General features: G+C 38.5%; 1 protein-coding gene across 1 annotated transcript; it reads right to left on the bottom strand.

The window, feature by feature from the left end:
* Positions 1-2,442: 2,442 nt before the first annotated feature.
* kmt5aa (lysine methyltransferase 5Aa) lies at positions 2,443-14,173 on the bottom strand. The gene is made up of 7 exons (XM_051938223.1): positions 13,909-14,173; positions 11,011-11,152; positions 10,585-10,864; positions 8,966-9,053; positions 8,387-8,446; positions 7,857-8,047; positions 2,443-6,296 (listed from the first exon to the last, which is right to left on the bottom strand). The coding sequence occupies exons 1-7, from the start codon at positions 13,915-13,917 to the stop codon at positions 6,086-6,088; spliced, it is 981 nt and encodes a 326-aa protein (XP_051794183.1). The 5' UTR covers positions 13,918-14,173; the 3' UTR covers positions 2,443-6,085.
* Between the last annotated feature and the right edge of the window lie 3,040 nt (positions 14,174-17,213).

The following is a 17,213-nucleotide window of genomic DNA, read 5'->3' as shown; positions in this document are numbered from 1 at the left end:
ATTAATAAAGGCATTCATTACAGCGTATAAATCTGTGTTCTTTACATTGTGAGAAGCAGCTCAAGACTTTACATAATAAATTTGTGTAAATTCAAATGTCTACTCCTATTTATGGAATTTTTTACCTGTTTGGCATTCCCAACTGGAAACAAAAGAATTTAAGATTAAAAAACATGTATGAAACTTCATTTGAAAGACAAGATGTTCTAGTTTCTGAAAATGTGCTTGTTTAGCATGAAAACAAAACGTAATTTAAACAACATCAGCTTGAACATGGCTCATTAAAGGCTGTTTTTTTTCCCCTCGTCTATAATAAGTCATAATTAGATAATAAGTAAGACAAAAATATACACTGATCAGGCATAACATTATGACCACCTGCCTAATATAGTATTGGTCTCCTTTATGTTGTTAAAACTCCTCTGACCCAGTGGTTCATAGACACAGGACCTCTGGGGGGTACATGTCAAACATCTACATGAATGTCAGAACTCACGGTCTCCCAGCAGAACATTAGATTCTAACAAGATGATCGATGGGATTCACTTCATACTGCTGTTTTCCACTGTGCAATCAGTGATATACGCTGTGTAATTTCTTGAGAACAAAATGACGTGAGAGTGAATTTTTAGAAGTTTGGACACACCTTCTCATTCAGTGGTTTTTATTTAATTTTTTTATACATTGTGGACTGATACTGAAGACATCAAAACTATAAAAGATTACATATGGAATTACGTTACAAACAAAAAAGGGGTCTTCTTTAGTAATAATCTACAACGTACAAAATAGTACAAATAAATAAAAACCGTTGAATGAGAAGGTGTTTGACTGGTCGTGTACAGCCATGGGAAAAAAAATTAGAACAACCTTGTTTTCTTCAATTTCATGTTCATTTTAATGCCTGGTACAACTAAATGTACATTTGTTTGGATAAATATAATAACAAAATAGCTCATAGGAGTTTAATTTAGGAGCTGATATCAGACATTTTCCATGGTTTTCTTGATAATAACCAAAATCGCTTAAGTTCCATCGATAGCTATTCATTGTACTGCCAAAAACAGTACTTTTAGACATTCCATGTTTTCTTTTCTGTCTGTTTCAGTCACATGATTCACAGGAGTTAGTACTTAATTGCATAACCATTGCTTTTGATGACTGCAGCCATGAGTCTTGGCATGCTCTCCACCAGCTTCTGACATTGTTTTGCTGTCACAGCAGCCCATTCCTGTTGCACAAATTCAAACAAATTTGCTTTGTTTTTGGGCTTGTGGTTCTCCATTTTGTGTTTGATGATTTTGCACTAAATTTCATCTGGCTTTAGATCTGGAGATTAGGCAGGCCGAGGTATGGTTCCAATGTTCTGGTTCTCCATTCAGGCTTTAACTGACCTTAACATGTGGCAAGGGGCATTGTCTCGTTGGAAAATCCAGTCATTGGAGCCAGGAAAGAGTTTTCCAGCTGATGGAAAAAGACTTTTTTCAAAAGTAGCCCTGTACATGACCTGGTTCATTGACCCTGTTCCATCCATACTGAAACAACCCCAGATTATCACTGATTCCCCCCATGTTTTACTGTAGGGGCAGACAGTCTGATTTGTAGCTTCTCCAGGCTTCCTCATAACCAGTAAGTTGATTAGCCCAATCATCCATCCATTCTCTATACACCGCTTTATCCTCACTTGGGCCGCGGGAGGTGCTGGAGCCTATCCCAGCTGACTCGGGCGAAGGCAAGGGACACCCTGGACAGGTCGCCAGTCTGTCACAGGGCTAGCCCAATCATCAACAGTCCAATCCTTGTGATCCCAGCAAAGCATAACCGGGCTTTCCTCTGCCTTTCGTTGATGAAGGGCTTCTTCCGTACCCTGTGTGACTCAAACCAGCTTCAAGAAGTCGGTTTTGAATTGTCCTTGCTGAACAAGTCACATTTCTCGACAGTACCCACTCATTTTAAGGTCCCTGGAGGTCTGATGACACAGGAATGGATAAGTGCACAGTCATCTCGTGGGGTAGAAAGACGTTTCCTGCTGCGACCAGCTAGCAGTTTGGTAGTCCCATGTTGGGCTTGGTTTTTCATGGTGTCATGAACGGCTGTCTTGGAGATGTTCAGTTTTTTCGCTATCTGTCTCTCACTCATGCCAATTACCAGTAGTGCCTTTGTGGCTTCACATAATTATTTGTTTTAGGCATTATGTGAGAGCTGACCACTTCTGAGTTGTGCTAGGGCTTGAATGTAAGCAGGAAACCACCCTGGGTCTTTGCATGTCCAGTGCTGCTTATGACATGAAATGTCCTTAGATACCCTGGGAATACAATTAAGCTTAACCATGTCAAATAGGACATAAAATATCAGCTGCATTTTTTGTCGTGTTCATTGTATTCTTCAAGTAATATACCTTTATTCCAAACTGTGTAAGAACAAACCAGAAGCCCAGTCCTGTTACTTGCATATTACATCTTTATTCTTCGAACCCCAGCATTAAGATTTATTCAACGCTACAACAGCAAAGATCTATCATGTCCTAAAATGGCCAACAGGTCAGGTTTGCCCCTCAGATATTATTGCATTAGTTCCACATTTTAAAAAAACAACAAAAAACAGAATATTCCCAAGTGTAACATATTGGATAAGAAAGGTTCATAGGAAAACAATTCACATGTAACACAATGCTACTGTTAGAAGGGGCAGGGGACATGTTGACAAGCGAGGTCGAAGTGTATGTTTGTCTGTTAAACACAGTGCATTTCATGAGATTTACTTCCTCGCATACACTTGACCCAACTCTTTGTATTAACACTGATTTATGTTGTATTTGATTAAAATGAAAACAAGAAATCCCCTCCAAAAAATACCAGAATTCAACAATGTACAGAATATTTCAAGAATAACTTAAAGAACTGAACTTGTCGTCTTTTATGAAAAATCTAACCTCAGCAGCTGTAAAGAAGCATTAAGGATGGATAACATTTAGTACAACAGCCAGGTCTTTCTAAAAATTCCAACAAAGCTGCTACAATAAGTTAAAAAAATTAATTCAGAGGGCTTAAAGAAATAGTTCAACGTTACTGGAAATGCATTTATTCGCTTTTTTTTTTTTTACCACGAGTTAGGTGACAAAAAGTCACTTTCTTATCTGTACAGCCCGGAGGTTATTAGCATAGCTTAGCATAAAGACTGAAAACAGGTGGGGAACAGCTAGCATGACTCTGTCCAAATCTTAAGTATTCACCAACAGATACCTGTTGTTAAGTAAAAATTGTATTCTGGCCATAATAAATATGTAACAAAAATTATATACCAAAGATGTATATAATTTTTGAGAACAAAAATTAGAAATTCACAAAAACCAGGAAACAGTCAAGCTAGTTGCAGCTGGTGAGCTACATTTAGCCAATATACAAATTTTTGTCCTGTTATATACAATTATGTAAACTTTAATTCTCCAACATCTTATTTACTGAATAAATTATATTTAAACAAGACAGTTAAGTTAAATATTAAATTATACTGTGAAAAAAGTAACAAAGCTTGTCCTTCAAAAAGCTGACATGCCCAAACTTAGCGATGTAGCTTCTCACTTTCAGTTTGATTTCATGTGGTTAAGCTACCTTCAATTCCCATTTTAATGCATTTAATTAATGTCTAGCTAACTAGCAAGCTAGCTCAGTGGTATACCCTCCACTGTATTTCATTTAGTTAGACTGTCTTCAAACAGATTTGAATGTGTCTTTTTAAAAATGGTCTAGAAACCTGAATAAAGGTAAAGTAACAAAGCTAGACCATCTAAAAGCTAATATGCTAAAAGTTAGCTAGCCTTGCTGAGCAGCGTAGCTTTGGATTCTGGTGGACTTTTTGTGTTTAAGCTGCCTTTAAATCAAATGTTTTGATGTATTAATTCATAGTTAATTACTTTATTTTTTATAATAAGAGAAACACAACAAAACTAGTCGACCTGAATTTGAGTACTTTTAGGCTACAGATATTACATTTTTCCTGCATCTTTCACATTGGTTTTATTCTGAACATTAAAACCTCAAAGTCCTTTTTTTTCTCTGTTTCACTGTTTCTGTAGTTGCAGCTCTTTGTAAGGCTTTTTGCCAATTCCAGATTAGCTGTTTCCCTGTTTCTGGTTTTTATGCTAAGCGAGGCTAACTGTTTCCTGTCTGTAGCTTCATACTGAGTACTCAGCTATGATGACTTTCAGTGAGACAGCAAAAAAATGTATTTCCCACAGTATTAGACTACATCTTTAAGCCCTGGGATCCCCAAAACAATATCATAGTAAAAACAACTACTGATAATTATATGACCAATAACACAAAGGGCACATACAAGAAGAGAAAGTTCTCTACAGCAAAAACGTGATATCCTTATACAAACAGATTTGTCCTAAACTGCTACTTCATTGGGAATTAGCCAAGCGCGTTTAAATTCATTAGGCTTGTAATGAACCAATAAATTCAGACAGGGATTTCACTGAATGAATACATTTTAACATTTAAAGGTTACATTTGGGGATTTTCTAGATTTCTTAGTCAACAAATCCTGCGAAAAGACCAAAATCAACAATGAATATAACTTCTCAACCTATTTATCTTAATTCCTCTGTGAGCAGATGTTTTAGGAAATTACAAATAGTTTTTGGTCTGTTCTTTGATTTGTTGATAATAACAAAAATATACATCATCACCTTCTTTATCCTTGAAAACTAATTTATTATCCTGATTTTAACACTTTGAAGAGGGTTCGGTTGCTACTCAGCAGGAACCTGTGGCCACATTTCTGTGATACATGAATTTTTTATATAAACATTGTTCGGTTCTCGATTATAAATATATATTCAGTGTAATTTAAGTCATTTGTGAGAGAAAACCACGTACCATAATGAACAAAAGTTGAAATTTCCTAAAAAATGCTGTATATACTTATTAATAATCACCTTAAAGCAACAGATAATTTACCTCTGTGACTTTCTAAAGGAGGACAAAGGAGATAAATAACATTAATAGGAGTAACTGTTTTCAAGTATAAACTGCCAGAACTCCTCTTGGAAAAAACAAACCCATCTAACTGAAAAAGCTACTAAAATAAAGACTCATTGGTGGATCAGCTGATTAAACACTCTGACATGGAACATCTGGTTGTCAACAAAGCTTTGTGTGCAGGAGGAACAGATGTGACGAAAATCTGTACAGTCGGAGTGTAACAGTTCACCAACCCCACTAACAAAAGCCAGGTTGCACAGTCTGGTTTTGTGTGTTCACTTAAAATTATAACTATAAGTGAAGCATGTATAGATGAAAAACACTATGGAGATGATTGTGTAAACAGTCTGTAGATGTTTAATCATTCGAAGTGATGCAGCAGAATATTCTGTAGGTATATGCAGAAACTTTTGTATTCTTTGAACATTTTTACATGATAAGTCAAATATATGCTGTATCTTTAATATAAAAAAAATATGATATATGGTAAAAAATAATAATACGAATAATTTCTGTATTTTAAAGTAACATTTTGAGTTTGCATGTTTAACAGAAGGTGCTTTACACATCGTAACCAAACCAAAACAGCAACTGAACCATGAATGTGGCAAACTGTTACACGCCCACTGATCAATAACAGATTGACGGCTTCAACAAGATTTTTTTGTTTAAAAAGAGTTTGTAATTTGCATCTCGTAGTTCTTGCTGATCCTAAAGGGGCTCTGGGGCTATAAATACAAGTATTGCTAACTACTAATTAAAAAAAGTAGTATAAAAATGCAGAGCATCAACTACCACCTGCATGCTGTAGAAGCATTGGTCTATAGGTAATACAAAATGTACAAAATAAATGTGCTGCAAAACAACCAGAATGTTTCAGAAACACATATAAATAAAAGTACAGGTGTCATCTGACGTGGCAGATAGACATCAATCGAAATGTGAGAACCGCCCGACCAGCCCCACTAACTACCCCCACCCAGCTCCCGCCAACAAAAAGGGTACACATTCTGTTTCTAAGGCATTTTGTACACTAGCTAACGAGAAACACGAGTGTTACTGTACGTTTCCCTTTACTTCTTTGAGGACGCCCTCGATCAATATTTGAGCCACGGGTGAGCCGCGATGGAGGCTTTGCTGCGGTCCCCGTAGTCGTAAAGCAGCTCCTCGCCCTTGTCGATGTCTCGAGAGGCGACGAGGATGAGGTGAGGGACCCCGCTGATGTCGTGGAGTTTGGTTTGGCAGTTCCCGTTTTTACTGTGGTTTATCAACCTACCCATTCGCCCAGTCTCTTTTGTGGCGTCCACACTGTCGACACGAAAACATTCACATTAGTCTTTATGCCAGAAAACATTTAAACTCCAAGATTTATTTTCTCCTGTCACATTTTTACTTATTTGGGCTAATTTTTTACTCCAACCGAAAGTCCTGCACCTTTGTAGAAACAGCTAGCCTAGCCGCGCTAGACCCATGCTCTGAAGACACAAGGGTCTAGGCACGCTCGACAGGGAGGGAGGCGGGCTAAAAGGTTGTCTTTCAAATCACTCTGCAGCAATTGGGTAGGTATACAACCAATCAGTGCAACGAATAGGCTCCTAGAGCGCCGGAAATCAGAGGATGCGGTAGTTCAGTGAAGCCTTATTTATACAGTCAATGGGTGAAGTGCAAGTATATTACAGACATGTTAACAGAAAGATTATTCAGAGTCGGTGCTAATGGAGCTCAACAACTGTTGTCGTTTTTGTTGTCGACCCTGGCAGAGAATTAAATTCGTTGCCGTGGGTTGTCTAGCACGGCTAGGCTAAGAAACAGCATCATTCTGGCGAGAAGGAGATATCATTTAAAGTTGTCTTCTGTGCAGTATGACACAGTTAGGATGCCAGAATTCATTTAAGAAAAAAACTTTTGTAATTCTTTTGTAATTTGAATTCCTTTTGTTTTACAAAAATTGGAGAAAAAATAGAATTAAAATGTACAACATTCCAAGTGCTAACAGTGTTACAAATTTTGGAAAAAATAAACACACAGGCTCCACATGCATCAGACTGGTTATTTGATTAGGTCTATTTAAATTTTTACAAACTTTTCACTACTTTTTCACCATGCTGAATGTATCGTCCAACACCTTGTTCCTCTGCCTGCCATTTTTGAGTCTTTCTAAATTTCTATTGTTGATCCAGAAAGTTTTGTTTTCCTCTCTTTTTAGTCTCTTTTCATCTCTCTGCTCTGTGGAGCTGAGATTTTAAATTTCAGCTCCACATTTAAAGCGAATTTATAGCAATATTACTGTTACTAAATGTAACTAAACACATTTACTTGGGGTACTTTTAAACGATATGAGTATTTCATTAGAAGTTGTCAAAACTTTTTTGTTCTGAGCCTGAACATTATTTTGTAGGGCGGATTTATTTACTTTAGATATAGTCCTATTTCTTGTTCATCCTCTAATATTACATCAGGTGAGGAAACATTTCTTGTGGTTTATAGTGTAAAAATCAATGTCTGCCGAGATTTTTAAAACATTTAACACAATCTGGCCATCACTTTTGGATACATTTTGGAATGAAGCATGTAGAATAAAGTGACTTTTATAGAAATCCACAATTTTAACCTCATGTTTGGTTTAAAATTCCACTAATTCTGTCATATTTACAGTTTCTGGCTCTAATAAATGATATAATTTGGTGATTTTCTAAAGCATGTTTGAAGCATGCTTTTCAGACTTGCCAGCAGGTTATAGTGTTCAGAGGGAACATACATGTATGAAAACTGATAAACATGTTTGGAGTAAAACTGTTGAGTCAAATCTTTAACATCTCAGCACAGCTTCATGTTATGGTTCTGCATATAAAGGGTGGTTCATCCTACCAGTATGTTTTGCAGAGGTACTGGAAGTAGTACATGTAGCAGCCAGTGGCAGGGTTTTGAGCGTATTCGGCCTCCCTCTTCTTAGCGTCGGTGATTTGCAGCAGATCTCCGTGATACTCCACCACATAGTCGCCTTTCTGGAAACACCGAGTGGCGAACACTGCTCTCCCCTTTCCTTCTATATACTGGACCTGCAGAAAGTATCAGAGGTTTCCACGGTGACGCACAGCTTCGGAAAATGTCAAATTTGAAATAGGTTGTTTTGGCCTATTTGCATTTATTTTGAACAATTGAAATAAAGTGAGTTTCCCCCCATATGTGCAGCTATCAGTGTCCAAACATCAAATGATTCTGGTTTGCATGTTCACAAAAATGATCCACATTGGGATAAACCGATTGAAACTTCACATGTGGAACGTCAGCGTCACGTTAGCTGACGCATATGAATCGACAACTTGTGTCGGTGCAAACAATCAAGGCAGATTTAAAGATGGGGTGTGTCAGATGTTAGAGACCAAAGAAAACTGTACCTCCATTCCATCCTCGATTCCATTAGTGATGAGATCGTCTATGAGCTTCTTTTCTTCACACTGGGAACAAAATGGAACATGGCACGATGTTACTAACAAAGACAGGACTGGAGTTTAATGAAATCTCAGATATTTAGTTGAGATAAACTTGGAAAGCTATGGGTTGGCTTCATGTTTTTATACAGATTCTCATGGAAGGATTTCATCACATTGCACTCTGTTGTTCACATTGAAAGTGACAGATATCTGTGCCAAGTAAATAAAAAAAATAGAGAACTCATCTCTGCACAACAAATTGTCAGGTACAGCTCATCTAATCGGATATTTAAAAAGTGCTTGAAACCATTTTACCATCTGAGAAGCAGTTCTAATGACGTATGCGAGGGAATTAACTGTAACGCTTAAAGACACATAAACAAACGTAACTCGCCAGCCCAGCAACAATAAGGCAACAATCAACACACAATGCAACAGGCTCATTCAAAGAACATCTGTTGTTTAATGCTGGAATAAAACAAGAGTCATGCTATATGTCTATCTAACATTTTGCAGTATGTAATGAAAGGAAATCTGTCTTACCTGGAGCTCTGTTTTACTTTTCCTTGAGCTTCGTCTTATTGGAAAGAAATCAGTCACTTTTCGGTTTTGGGAGTTTTTCCCACCTCCTCTGTAGTGAAGAAAGAAAATGTAGCCATTACAATGAAGCCAACAACTACTAAACTATTGTTTTCTTTGATGGAGTACGGTCTTTTTCCTGCCATTACCTATAGCTCAGTCAGCCAACAAACACTGAATACATCAATACACACTAAAGTTCAGAAGTTTGAGGTCACTTAGAAATGTCCTTATTTTTAAAAGAAAGGCTTTTTTTCCCCAATGAAGATAACATTAATCATAAATGCAATCTAGACATTGTTAATGTGCTAATTGACTATTGTAGCTGGAAACAGCTGATTTTTAATGGAATATCTCCATAGGAGTACAGAGGAACATTTCCAGCAACCATCACTCCTGTGTTCTAATGCTACATTGTGTTAGCTAATGGTGTTGAAAAGCTAACTGAGAAAGCGTGAGTTTTATGGAAAGCATGAAGCTGCCTGGGTGACCCCAAACTTTTGAACCACTGAGTGTGTAACTGTAGAACGTGAACAGCGTTACGTTTGGCATGAAAGCACTGGCTTAGTGCGACTGAGGCTCGGATGGCAGAGTGGGTTGTCCACTCATTGCAAGGTTGGTGGTTCAAACTTCTGCCACCCCACATGCCGAAGTGTCCTTGGGGAAGACACTGCACCCAAAGTTGCTCCTGATGGCAGACAGGCATCTTACTTGGAAGCTCTGTCGCCACCGATATGTGAAAGTGTGAATGAGGAACACTGTAAAGCGCTATTATCAGTGCAATGTAGATCATTTAGTTGCTGCAGGTCGACTAGTTTGTTGGTGCGCTCTTATCCAAATTCTCATTGGTCAGACAATCTCCTGTGATACCTTTATAAGTAGAAAAGCTGTAAATCAACAGCCTTCCAGGATTAATCTATTATTTTCAGCGGGCAGAAGGAACAGTCTACCAGTGAATATTTTCACAAATTTGAACTGCCTCAACCTAATGGAAAAACGTATTAAATGTTCCCTAAGCGTTTCCGCAGACTCAGCTCTAAACTAGCTGACACCATGTTAAAGATATTACCAATATATGGATGCATTTCGTTCAAACAGATGTACGAGAAGGTGAGTACAGTGCCTCCGTCATTCAATTATGGAAGTTTGCTTTTATGTCGATGATTAAAAGGGTCCTGGAAGCTCAACTGGCTGAGCTGGTGACCCATAAACAGAGGCTGTGACGCTGTGGAAATGAGTTTGAATCCGGCCCATGACCATTCGCTGCACGTCCTTCCCCCACACTTCTCCCTAACTTCCTGTCTTCTTCCTCTATTATCCTGTCTAATAAAAGCCAAAATGTGAAAAAATGTATATCTAAAAAAAAAAAAAAAAAAAAAAAGGTGTGTTGATGTGTCAAGTGAGTAGAGTTTAATACCTAATCTGTTAATCGATAAGCCGCTCATTAGCAATTTAACCTGCATGTCCTCCAAATAATTCATTGTTTTTTTAAGGCAAAAATACCAAGAATTTGCTGCATTTCCCTGTCTTACATTAGTGGAACTGTGGACGTAGAGATGAATGAACAATAAGGATGTGCGTACATTCTCCGTGGGGTCTTCTTTCCTATGACCTTGGCCCGGCCTCCTCTCCTCTGGCGTCCGTGGAGAGCGCTGCCGTTGTTCGCGTGGAGAGGAGTGTGAGATAAGCTGTTGGTGAAGGACAGGCTGAGCTCTGGAGGGGAGAAGAGGCAGGTCTGAGGGCAGTGGAGCTGCGGAGGTGACCGCTGTTCATCTGACCAGCAGGGTGAACACTGGCTGTAGCTGCTCTCCATGTCTGCCTTCGAGTCTTTTGGCGTAGCGCTGATGGCGTTTGCCGTCCTGCCTGAGAAGAAAAGAGCGGACGGAGAGTAAACTATTACATAATGTAGGGAAATACAAAAACAACCAGCGACCCTTTTGCTATCCTGCAAAGTGTTTGAACGCTAATCGACTCTCCTCGGCTGGGGATCGATCTGTACGGACACTCACCCTCCCCCTGCCTCTGAGCATCATTTTGCAGGGAGCACCTTCCCTCCTGAGTCAGCCTGATGGTCGTCTTCTCATCGTGAACTGGTGATATGGACTTGGTGCAGCTTAAGACAGTGACTGAATGGCTATTGCATACGATTTCCTGGGAAAGCAGAGGGAAAGCTCATTTAGTTAATGTTCTATTATGATAAAAAAAATGCTCACCTAAAGGAGCAGTGTGCGCTTCAGAAGAACATTTTGAGGCGTGTGCATTTTCACTTTCTTGCTGAGAGGTGATTAGGCCTCCTCTAAACAAAGTCGTGGGAGTCTAGTGGTGAATGTTTGTCTGTTGCTAAAATAAAAAATATTACTTCTAACCAGTGCCTTTTTAACACTCAGAGAGAGCACAGTACTCTGCCGAGGTTGTTCATTCCCCCATATGGCATTGTCTGAAATGCAGCATTTGTTTATTAATTATTGATGATCAGAAATCACGGCAACATAGAATGTGGCCATTTAATATAGATGTACCCACAAACAAAATGACCTTGAGATGAGCACAAATGTGTGTTATGCATGTGTGCGTTATGTACGGGTATCGAATCATGTGACCTAAATATGCAGCGGGCAGTGGAAATTCAGAAAGACCCACATAATTTAATCAGTTGTTCCTTGTATCACTCATTTCCGAAGGATAAGTCCTGATAAGTCCACAACAGTCGATTAGTAGTAGGTTTGCAACCATGTGATTGTCAGCTGATATAAAGTTCACTTGTTGTCATGGTTACAGTGACGCCGTGTCACTATCTCACAATGATACGGAAATCCATGGATCCAGACTATAAGCTGCATCACTGCCAAAATCTAATCACTTGGTCCTTGTGTCATTTCTGAGCTTCCCTGAACATTCCATCCAAATCTGTTTGTCCGTTTTTGAGTAATGCTGTGAACAGACAGACAGGCGGACAAACACACTCCAATCGTCACCTAACAATTACTAATTTTATATTATCTCTATATTTAAAAGGTGGTTCAAGGAGTCCAGCTTTTCCTATTCCATTCTCAAAACCTGTTGACTAGTTTAAAAGAGCTGTTATCCTGAGAAAACTGTTTAAAGTAGACCATTTATAAGAAAGAAAAACAGAAAGAATTTAGGAAAATTCCCCAGTCAAAGCTTAAAATTGTTATATTTCTTCAAAATCACTTTCTTCCACATTTCATTTAGAAATTCATTAAGAATAGACCATTTGCAGTAGTGAGACTTTGTAAAATAAAATAAAATAAAATAAGATTCTGTGCTGTTTGGAACAAGTGAGAAGCCATGCCTGACTCAGCTGCAATGAACAATCACATCCAAAAAAATTCAGACACTGTTTCACTGAACTGCAGGATATGGTCACACAACAGACAGAAGACAAGCATGGAAACAAATTAAAAATGTTAACAGTAGAAAACCAACAGCATGCAGAACCACCACGTTTCTCCTAGTGTTAGTAACGCCAGTGGAAAAATGTTGTGCTTATTGATTTCATATATGTAAAACAAATAATCAAAGAAATGAAACTTTGACATTTTTCTTTATTTTCATGATTAATTAAACTATAATTGTTTCTGAGTACTCTCTACTTCTAGCCAAGGTTGTGCTGTTTCCAGAAAAGTACAATACTGCAGTGCAAAATGACTCCAAGGTAAGGAAAAATTTGGCAGAAGTAAGTCAAAGAATCCTGCTTTAAGTTCAGTGTGTGATCTGAAGTGATTCCTGCATTACATTAAAGCAAAGACTTAAATATTAAAGACAAAAAGTTAAATCAAGGACAGAAAAGACTAAAATATCTGACTTATTGATACCACATTGTGACAAGTAAGATGCACAAGGCCCACATGAAGATATACTTAAGCTAATTTATCAGAAAATTAGACTTGTGATTCTTCTGCATGGGAGCCAAACTGACCAGAAATGACCCGAAATGCTACCTAGTTACTTTGCTGAAGTTTAGATGTGCTGTGAAACACAAAACAGTTAGATCCATGAAAGAAGAATACAGCAGTCCTCAGTCTATTCACCACCATGTGCTTATGAATGACACTTTTTATGTTCTTATCCTTATTTGGCACCCATTTGTAAGTTTGTCTGACTAATCAATTTGATCAATATCTATAGATCATACACTACATGCTAGCTTGCATAATAATGCTACTTTAGCAGTGAACAGTGAAGCAGTAGTCTTCAATTGTTAATTTAAGAAAAAAAATTGCATGCAATATGTACTGTATAAATGTAAAACAAGAGCAAAAAACGTTGAAGTTTATCATTAGCATCTCTAACACAATGTCTTATTGTCTGTTGCTATTTGTTTATGTCAGAAGGGTTTTCTAAAAATCACTTTGAAACAATATTTTGACACCGGTTTGAATGAGTTTGGCTCCTCGGTGTCCCCGGCGGTGTGGGTGGGACCGCAGAGGGGACCATGCTGGATCCACACCCACATCCACCCTCCTCCAGCCCATCAGTCCCTTTAACTCCACAGTCAGGGCACAAACAGGCCTCCTGCTTCACTGTCTGCTAGTCAAATCCACTCACAGCAAAACACACGGCTGCTTTAAAACTAGAAATCTCCACAAAAATATAAACGCATGTGTGCTTTGGTGCCGTCTAACGCCTGAAAAAAAAGCTATTCTGTCCCTAGCTAACAGAAACATGCAGCTTCTATTACCAGCTAACGTTAGCAACAAAAAGCCTCTGTTGAGAGCGACAATAACTACACTAACTTACAGTGGAAATACCACTGATTTAGAACAATATTATCTCCTACCTACATTTTCACGGACAGAAACATCAGTCTCGCTGTGTAATAAAGTGTTCTACTTCAGCTCGCTGTTTTAACCCGTGTTTGTCTCGGCGGTGATGCCCCAACTTACCCCGTTCATGTCCGACTTGTTTTGGGAAACCTCACCCGCCGCTCGCCTCTCCTCTGGAGGAAAAAACACGATTAGATGGCCGGTTAGAGGTTCACTTCACCCCGATCCTTCAGGCAGAATCCTCCCCGACACGGCGGCCCCTTCCCCAGTGACTGAGTGCCCTTCTGTTGCCTTTAAACTGCCAGCAGCTCAACCGATGCAGCCTTCACAGCTCCGCTCCGCCATGTTTCTTTCCGCCTGTAAATGAGGGAGAGGAGGCGGAGCAACAGCGCCCCCTGCAGGCTGCAGGTCCACACAGACATGGCAGACAGGGGGTTGAATAACTCATTTCATTTCATTGTTTTTTTTAAATCTTATTTTATTTTATTTTTAGCAAAAAATTTCTTCTAGTTTACTTCTCATTAATGTCTCTCTTATTCTTTTCAATTATTTTACTAATTTTGACTATTCAATATTTATAATGTCATTCTTATGAAAGTGTCTGATTTGTGCAGTCAAATTTTTTACTTCTTTTGTGTACTTTCTTCCTCGGCCATACAGTAAATGAAGTCTCCACATTTAGAATATATTCCAAATTAAAATAAAAAAGGAAATGAATGAATTAATAAATTAACCAACATTTCAACCCTTTATTATAGTTTTATATTTATTAACATTTCAACAACAGCATAAAAGCGTTTCATCTGTATAGAAAATACCAGAAATAGAAGTAAAATACAATAAAACAAAGACAGAGATGAAGGAAAAGTAGTATTCAGTGCAATCATTTTCTACACTCTCCCTACTGCTCATGTGCCAATACTGACCAAATATCAATGCTTTTCATTGATTTAATTTTCTGTGGCCTTGTTTCCTAAAATCTGGTGACTCCCTGACTCCCTCCTTGGAGGACAAAGGGCACAACATGACCGTCTTGCAATCTGAACTCTGGACTCTTTCCATTGCTGAGCAGAAATTACTCTGCAGTTAACCACCACTTTTTTTGGAGGTTTAAATATAAACCTCAAACACAAGAATGCTCTCACACACAATCACTCACCTGTGTGCAAATGATTTTAAGTGAAACACCAAGTACACAGTGCAGAAAACAAGTAGTGCTTCAAGACTTCTGGGTAAGTATTTGCTTTTACAGTGACTTCCCTTCTGTGCAAGCAGAGGAAATTCATCTTTTGACGACTTTGAACATTTAACTTTAATTTGCACTTGGAATGTTTTTTATGTATCATATTCTTTATTATCATTATTCTATTTTTTTTACTCTAATATACACTACCGCTAAAAAGTTTGGGGTCACCCAAACAATTTCATGTTTTCCATTTCCATTTCCACTTATGTTTTTATGTGTGTTTTTGTAGTAAGTAATTACCCTGAGGGATCAATAAAGATAAGAACACTATCTACAAAGCCTATAAAAAGTCTTGAACCCTCTTTGAGTTTTACCCTTTATCTGCTTTTCAACATGAGTCATTATACTGAATTTGGTTTGTTTGACAAGAATTTAGCCCTGCAACAGACTGGCAACCTGTTCAGAGTGTCCCTTGCATCGCCCCAGTCAGCTGGGATAGACTCCAGCACCCCTGCGACCCTAGTGAGGATAAAGCGATGGATGGATGGATGGATGGATGGACAAGAATTTACAAAAATAGCTTATTCCATGTCCAAATGAAAACCCCTTTCTGCAAAGAAATGCCATTTGATTTAAAATATAGAACATAAATAAGTGATTGTATAAGATGTCACCCTTTTGAAGTCAATATTTTGTAGATGCAGATTTGCTCATACTTGCACTGGGCCTGTGTGGACTTGTCTAAATCTGCCTTGTACATCTGGACACAGCACTTTTGCCCCATCCTAAAACTATCACGATACATTGAAAATCAATAATCAACCCTCCTCAAAAAATCTGGGTGTGATTTTTGACAGTGCTTTTACATTTGACAAACAAATCAGTTCTGTTATCAAAATCAGCTTCTTTCAGTTGAGGCTGTTGGCCAAAGTGAAGACCCTCTCTCTCCTACGACTTTGAGAGTGTCATACATCCCTTCATCTCATCTAGGCTAGACTATTGCAATTCTCTGTATGTCGGTCTTGATCAGACGTCTGTTCGTCGGCTCCAACTAGTACAAAATGCTGCTGCTGGCTTCTAGCAGGGACAAAAAAACGAGAGCACGCTCCATTGGCTTCTTGTCTGCTTCAGAATTGTTTTTAAGATTTTGTTGCTAGTTTTTAAGGTGTTAAATGGGTTGGCACCTTCTTATCTAGCTTTACATGTTCATGCCCCTGTTTAGTCACTGAAGTGGGCCAATCAGATGATCCTTAAAGTTCCAAGATCCAGACTCAGAAACAGAGGCGACCGAGCCTTTTCTGTGGCTGCACCCAGTCTGTGGAATCGCTTATCCATTCAAATTAGACCCGCTCAGTCTCTTCATACCTTCAAGTACCTACTGAAGACACATAAGAACTCTCTTGCCACCACCAAACATAGCATCTAGTCTGATGGCCAGAAACTTCAACTTTGATCTCATGAGATCAAATCACCTTCTTTCAGTTGACGTCAGAGTCTCCATCATTCCTTCGAGTGATCTCTAGTCCAGATTTATTTAGAACCTTTTCAACAGTGGCATTATTTTGTCACTCTCCCATAAAACTTTGACTGGTAAAAAACAGGCAACGGTTTTTTTAATGCATAGTCTCTCCCTTCTCAGTTGCTGAAGCTTGTAACTCCTCCAGAGGAGTCATAGGCGTCTTGGTGGCCTACCTCATTCGTCTCATTCTTGCACAGTCACTTAGTTTTTGAAGACTCACATGTAATATTCCTTTCATTTCTTAACAATGGATCAAACTGTACTTCAAGGGATATTCAGCAATTTGAAAATTTTCTTGTATGTATTAATGTTTTCACTGAGTTGCTTCCAGTGTTCTTTTGTCTTCATGGTGTAGTAATAACCAGGACCAATGATTCACCAGTGACTGGACTTTCCAGATAGAAGTGTCTTTATATTACAATCACTCGAGACATGCATGCTCCCCAAACTGACCTGACCTAACTCGAGACACATTCATTGCATTCGGATGATCTCCATTTCACTAACTGTATGATCTCCAGCACCAACTGGCTGCACCTGTGTTGAATTAAGCGTAGTGTTGTGTATATTGACTTTATATGTATTACTTTGGAGAAATCTGTTTTCACTTTGAGATTAAGCTTTTTTGTAAACTATTATAAAAGCCAAATGAAGTGGTCATGGTTCAATGTTGAAAAGCTACTGAACAGTTTCAAGCCGTGTAAATGCTTTTCATGGGTA

Source organism: Acanthochromis polyacanthus, chromosome 18 (assembly GCF_021347895.1).
Source record: "Acanthochromis polyacanthus isolate Apoly-LR-REF ecotype Palm Island chromosome 18, KAUST_Apoly_ChrSc, whole genome shotgun sequence".
Taxonomy (NCBI): domain Eukaryota; kingdom Metazoa; phylum Chordata; class Actinopteri; family Pomacentridae; genus Acanthochromis; species Acanthochromis polyacanthus.
The sequence above is the reverse complement of the archived record's forward strand: the minus strand, read 5'-3'. Positions and strand labels throughout refer to the sequence as shown.